This window comes from Panthera tigris, chromosome A3 (genome assembly GCF_018350195.1).
Source record: "Panthera tigris isolate Pti1 chromosome A3, P.tigris_Pti1_mat1.1, whole genome shotgun sequence".
Lineage (NCBI taxonomy): Eukaryota > Metazoa > Chordata > Mammalia > Carnivora > Felidae > Panthera > Panthera tigris.
The window spans coordinates 103295920-103302187 of NC_056662.1; the positions used below are offsets into that span (position 1 = coordinate 103295920).

General features: G+C 50.1%; 1 protein-coding gene across 1 annotated transcript in view; it reads right to left on the bottom strand.

Moving 5' to 3' along the window:
• Window positions 1-4998, bottom strand: part of LOC122237115 (acyl-coenzyme A oxidase-like protein) — an 89682-nt gene extending 84684 nt beyond the window's left edge. The window contains exons 1-2 of the mRNA XM_042979845.1: window positions 4902-4998; window positions 243-348 (exon numbers count right to left, since the gene is read on the bottom strand). Coding sequence (XP_042835779.1) covers window positions 243-348; window positions 4902-4998 — 203 coding nt within the window. The remainder of the gene's footprint in view (window positions 1-242; window positions 349-4901) is intronic.
• Between the last annotated feature and the right edge of the window lie 1270 nt (window positions 4999-6268).

Here is a 6268-nt window from a genome sequence, read left to right on the forward strand (position 1 = left end):
TTGATGCTTTCCTGTTGCCTTTGTTTGTTCTTAAAAGACCACCATGATCGTGTAGTGCATATGGTGGTCTAGAATTCATAACCTGTTCCTGTTGTGTGGGTGGGGGGGTGGTAAGGGCGACCAGACGCTCGCACGGGGAGAACCGCTCTTAAGTACCGTGAGCACAGGCTTGTTTTCTAGGCGCACAGACCTCCCCGGGCACGGCCTAACCACCCTGCAGCTGCTTGTCCAAGGATCGCTACCCAACTCTGCCCTCCGTCCACACCGGCGGACCCCAACGCCTGCAGGCCCTGGTGCCAAACGAGGCCAGACAGCCTGCAGGGAAACGTCTCAGCTTTTGCTGGATCACTACAAAACCAGCAAGGAAATCACAGATCCAATAATGGTGTCATCATAATGTCGGGGCATTTTAAATTCCATTTGTCCCCACTCTCTCAATTTCCATTTTTAAGTGCTATGATTATACTGTATCTTTTCTCTACGGTCACTGTGGCTAAAACGTTTGTCTGCTGAAGGTAGACACTGCCACACGACACTGGGGGACATCCGCGTGCCTGCTCTGTGCAGGCATCCCCTAAGGTGCTGGGCGTCCACCAGGGTCAAGGAGGCCCGGCCCAGCTGCTGAGCCCCCAGCCCCGGACACGGAGACAACAAGACCAAGTGACGTGGGCAGGACAGCCTTGTGCAGACCCCCACGACCCCAACCCTGTACTCCGCTCACCCTGCCCTATCAATCACCAGTCGTCCTTATGTGCTCCTAGAACATCACTGCAGGGAACTTCTCCACACAGCCTGGAAAAGAAGTCGCTGATCGCAGCACCTTTTAGCTTTTGTTTTGCTATAAAATAATTTCAGTAGCAATACCACTTTGGACAGCATCCCATCAAAACCTCTGTTTTTGTATGTGAAGCATTTGTCTTGGCCTCCCACACAGCAAGAATGAATGAAAGAATGAATGAATGGGTTTTGCCAGTGAGGAAATGCAGACGAAGCACCACAGAGTGGCTGACTCAAGACCTCAGGGAAGGTCTTCGGGTGACAGATCCGACCCCTGACCTGGTGTGCCTCAGTTTCCCAGGTTAGGCCATACCTTATAACCATCCCATTTCCTCTTTGACCCTCACGGTAAAATTAGGGTGACAGGTGCAGAGCAGAAAGAGGCCACCAGGAGCCCATGTGGCAGGCCTCGCCGTGCCTTTCTTTGTGCTCTGTGGGAGTAAAGAGTGTCACTAATGAGCTGCCACAGACTTGCCAGGCAATGTCACAAAACTCGGGACATTACACAAGACTCTGAATTTCCAGCTTTCCTTGAAAACTAGGAAGATCTGGCGATTCTGGACCCCATTCCCGTGATCTGTTCCACTGGAGCTCAGAAGCTGCTGACTTCTCTGTCTGGGGCATGGCTGTTCCCCGTGGTCCCCAGGGTCCTTTCCGCTCACTGCAGGCCTGGGAGGCACTGAGTTTTCAACCCCTGCCGCGGGGGATTTCTTTTTTTCATCCAGAATACATTTACATCAGCATCCTTACTTGTTAATTAAGTTCTGAGATTATGATATACGGCCAAGCGTAGGCATTCTCTGCGGCTATGAATTCATTAACAGAACTAGAGGGCAAAAGAGAACAGCTCTGGACAGCTCACACAGCATGGAATCCAAATGCTTTGGCTTGGCATTCAACAGACTACTTTGGCCTTGTTTGAGTGTCCCAACTGGTTTTCCTGCTAAGCCCCTTCAGACACTTCCCATCCTGGGCCTCTGTCCAGGCAGGGCTCTCCGCCAATCTCATTCGGCTGCCACACGTCATATTTCTGGTGGCTTAGCCGAATGCCCTCTCCTCCCACTGACACGTTCTCCTATTCGTGACATGCCCCCTTCGAAACCCAAACCAGACCAATCAAAGCAGGAAGCTACTTCTCCTCAGGGTGCCCTGGGCACTTCCCCTGTTAATTCCTGCCCCCCTGGGAACGCTTCTCCCTTTTAGGCTGGTGTGAGGGACACCTGTACTGACCACATGTCTTCTCGCACTGCCATCTGGGGCCCTGCTGACTGGCCCTTGGGCGGGCCAGTGCCTAAGGAGAACAAAGGACTACTCTGCTTGAGTAGTGTTTCCATCTTTCATATGCAAACTAACCAGTTCAAAGCCCACACCCCCAGCCACCTCCTTTACCAGACTTTTTACTCTGGGCCGCTATCCCCCCAGGCCAGGTACCAGACAACTAGGGACAGCCCCTATGCCCCAGAACCTTCTGAAATTATTCAAACTAGCCAAACCTAAACGTGCTTAGCCTGCTTGCCCTGCCTCCCCCATTCCTTCTCACAAAAACCACAGTAAAGGTTCTTGTCCCTGCTTCCCCCTTGCTCCCTCTGCCTCTTAACCATCCCTGCTGCTTCCCCATATGGCCCGCGTGGCACAGCACCCCCCCTCCCCTTGGGAACTGTGAGTTAACAGCTATCTTTTCAATGGCGGTCACCCCCTGCTCTGTTGGCCTCACCGGACCCCAACAATAGTAAAACCCAAGAGGCCAGCCTATTCCGTCTTGACATGCCCCAGGCTGGCCAAGTGTGCGTTCTTGGGAAAGAGAAGGCAGGTGAAATGTCCCACCATCCCCCAGCAGCTCCACACCCAACTCCGCGCCCACCTCCAGGTCTCCTTGGAATGCTCACGAGTTGCTAGATGTGAACATCTAGTTGCTAGATGCCGACAAAAGGCCAACGGTCAGACACTGGAGTGCCAAATGGGAGCCAGGGGCAGTTAGGACAGGGATGGAAGAAGCAAATAAGATGAGGAATCCACTCCGCTTTTATGCCCAACAACCCACCCCACCGCTGCTTTGTTTTGTCTGCTTTTGTTTTTTGTTTTTTGCTAGGGACCAGAAGGAAAGACATGAGCGGGAGAGAAAGCACAGCACCCGCCCTCTCTCCCTCCCTCTCTCTGGCCCAAGACAGTGACAGTCCCCAAAGCTTTGGGCTGAGGGTTCCTGCTGGCTTCTCACCCATCAGATATGTTCTTTGGCAGGACAAAAGTGATACTAAAGTCAAGTGACCCTTCTCCTGCCCAGAGACCCAGCCAGAGGTCACCCCTATGACTGCCACTATCAGCCTCCAAACTGGTAGCCTGGCTCCTTCAGAGGCAGCAGAGAGAAGGTGCCTCATGTCTCTGTGCTCTGAGAGGGTGTGGTCAGTGCAGGAACCCTGCCATGCCGCTGTGTGGTCACCCTCCTATTTATGCTCTCAGACCTAGCAATGGCACTGCGGGTCATGATGGTCCAGGCCCGACTTCTGGTTGCCAGCGTCCTGGCGGGCTGCCCTGAACACAGCTCACAGGACTGTAATCCCTGCAGCTGGCCAGCAATTACTGCCTGCCAGACGTTTTTACTGCTCCAGTATGATCTATATGGGCACAATCCTCTTCCTGTCCTTTTCCTCCGCTGGGTTACTATTTTTCCTTAAAAACACATGTAAAGGCTGTATTTTTCTCTGTAATCATAATTTTTATTTCAGCGCCAAGAAAACCTCAAAGTCACTGAGCTCAAACCTTTGGTGCTTTTTAAAAACGAAAAGTGATGCATGTGCGTGTGCACACGACAACATCCATGTGAAAATAAAGCCACGGCCCTGAGGATGCTGTGAACGGTGCCATTTAAAATTACAGATTTGAAAGGCTATTTCTGGATTGTAGCAACTCATCAGGAAGAGAGGAAATATCTATTTTGGGGTGTTTTATTTCATTCCCACTCCATTTTGAACACGGCTGCTTAAAGCAACATTCATGGAAAGTGACACGGCTATTAATCACCAGCTCAGCTACTGCGCGCGCAGCCTCTGGGGGTGGCTGAGCTGCCCGCCTTCCCATCTCCCTCTGGTCTCTTCTCCCAAAGGAGGCCAGTGACCTACTAAAAAGATAATTGCTTCACATGTTTCCTGCTCTGCAGCATCATTGCATCAGTATACTCTGAATGACATCCAGTCAAATTGGAAGAAGGAGAGGAGCTTTGTGGCTGGGGCTCGCCCTTGACCCTGAGACTTCTTGGTGCAAGCTGGTTCACGGGCATCCCTGCTGCCGGAGGGAGGAAGGACAAGACCTTCCTCCTTCACTGTCAAAGTGCTGACCTCTGCAGACAAAAGCTGAGCAAATTCCTGGGCCCCGGCCACACTCCCTGTGGCCACCTTCCCTCATTAATCTCGGCCACAGACAGGCTTCAAGTGAACCTGTGAATGCCCCACAGATGGACCACTGCAGCCCCACTGGCCCCCAAAAGAGACCCTCCAACCACTCAGAGAGCCCACAGCCCATCTATCCCTTTCTCCCCTTCTCTGGGATGCTCCTGAACATAGAAACCCACAGAGAAAATAAGTTACAAAGCAGGATATTTTAACACCACTGGTTGGACCCGGCAGATTTGGTTCAGCTGTCCAGCCAGGATGTAAAAACCTGGCTTCTTATTATCAAGTAATGTCAACAGACACCTTGATTCCCAGCACCAAGCCTTACCACACCCAACCCCAACTAACCCCACCCTGGGGTCAAGCTTGGGATCATGGAAGGGGCCTGGCTACACACAACCCTTGCTATTTTTTTTTTTTTTTTTTTGAAGCTGAGCATTTAAATAGCGTGTCCTCGGGTTCTGACAAAGCAATCCTGCATTAAAACATCAGGCTCAAGATGTTACATTACCATGTTTTCACTGCAATTCTTCAAATGGCATCTTTAAATCTGTCTGTAGGAAAGATAGACGGTGTATTTGCATGCACGTGTGTGTGTGTGTGCGCGTGTGTGTGTAGCATAAAAGTACATGCTTTTTTAACAGTAGCCTTGATTGTCACGAAGTGTGCAAAATGACCTCAAGAAAGAGTTCTTAAAGCACCCCCCGATCCCGTGGAAATCCCAAATAACTTTCGCACCTTCCAGACACTTTATTTCTCTGACCCCTCCAAAGTCTCTCACTCCAACCACCACAGAATAGAATAGGTGATCCTTAATGGTTGTGATGGAGTCCATGATGATGGCAATTTATAAACATGAAAATATCTCCGACATGAAAAGAAATGAGGGTGCTTTGTTGTCAGGGTCGAAGTCTACATAGAGAGGGCAGAGACAGCCACCCCAAGCCCATAAACAGACAGTAGAGCCCATGTTCTCTTGGCCAGAGAACACAGAGAGGAAGAGCCTTTGCCATACCTTCTTCCCCTTTCTCAAAGGTCACACCGTATCAAATCCCCAGGAATACAAAGGCCCTCCCCAACAGGAAACTTGTGGTTCTAAAGTCATGGCCGGTGCCAGGTGGGGACTGACATCCTGCCACCCGGGGCTGCAAAGACTGTCCACCTTGTAAATTCGCATTGGAAGAGAAGTGCCAAGTGGAGCAGGCTGCAGGAACCATAAGGGATTAGGATCAGGCCACTCCTCCCACCAGCGGATGGATGACCCCAGTGGAGATGCCAGCAACCCTTCAGATAAGAGGCAACACAAGGCAGAGTAAACCTGCAGTGCTCATATTTCCGTTGAGTGGGCCACTTCTGGTCAACATTATAATCCTGGAATATAACCACTATAAGCCTGACCATGAAGGCCTAGTAGAGAGCAAGGCTTGGGTCACTCTGAATCTGAAGATTGGCCAACTCCAGGTTCTTCTGTGAGGATTCAGTTACACAAACACCAGTGGGTCTGACCTGACACACAAAGGTTCAAACCCCTTCAAATTAAACACCCATGAATCTGGCTGCCTCTCCACTGAATTTGTTCTTACCCTCTTCCAGTGCCTCATGCTGCCCACGGGAGGCTATCCTGGGACCAAGTCAACATCCCATCACCCCAGGCATCACCAGAGGGGAGGCAGGAAATAGTGGTTAAACCCCAGGCTTTGGATCAGACAAATCTGGTTTGCATACAGATCCTGACATTTGCTATGTTAACCTGAGTGAGTTACACAAACTCGTTGAGCCCATTAAATAAGGCTGACGATGATGGTAAAGACTAAGTGAGATAGTGCTCATATGTGTTTAGTATCACGCCTGACACATAGTAGGTCTTCAAGGCATGTCTTCATCAACATAGTCATTACCATTATCCTGAGTCCCTAAAATTACCCTCTCTTCTACTCAGCGTTGATCTAGAAAAAATCATTTTGATATTTCCCAAAAGAAGTCCCCCTTTTATTCCTTTAACCCAAACAAAGCACCAATGTATTCTGCATCACTAAAACTGTTGTAAAAAAAAAGTTAGAGTCAAGGGGAAAGTCTCTTCCACCCAATCTTAAATTAAAGATAAT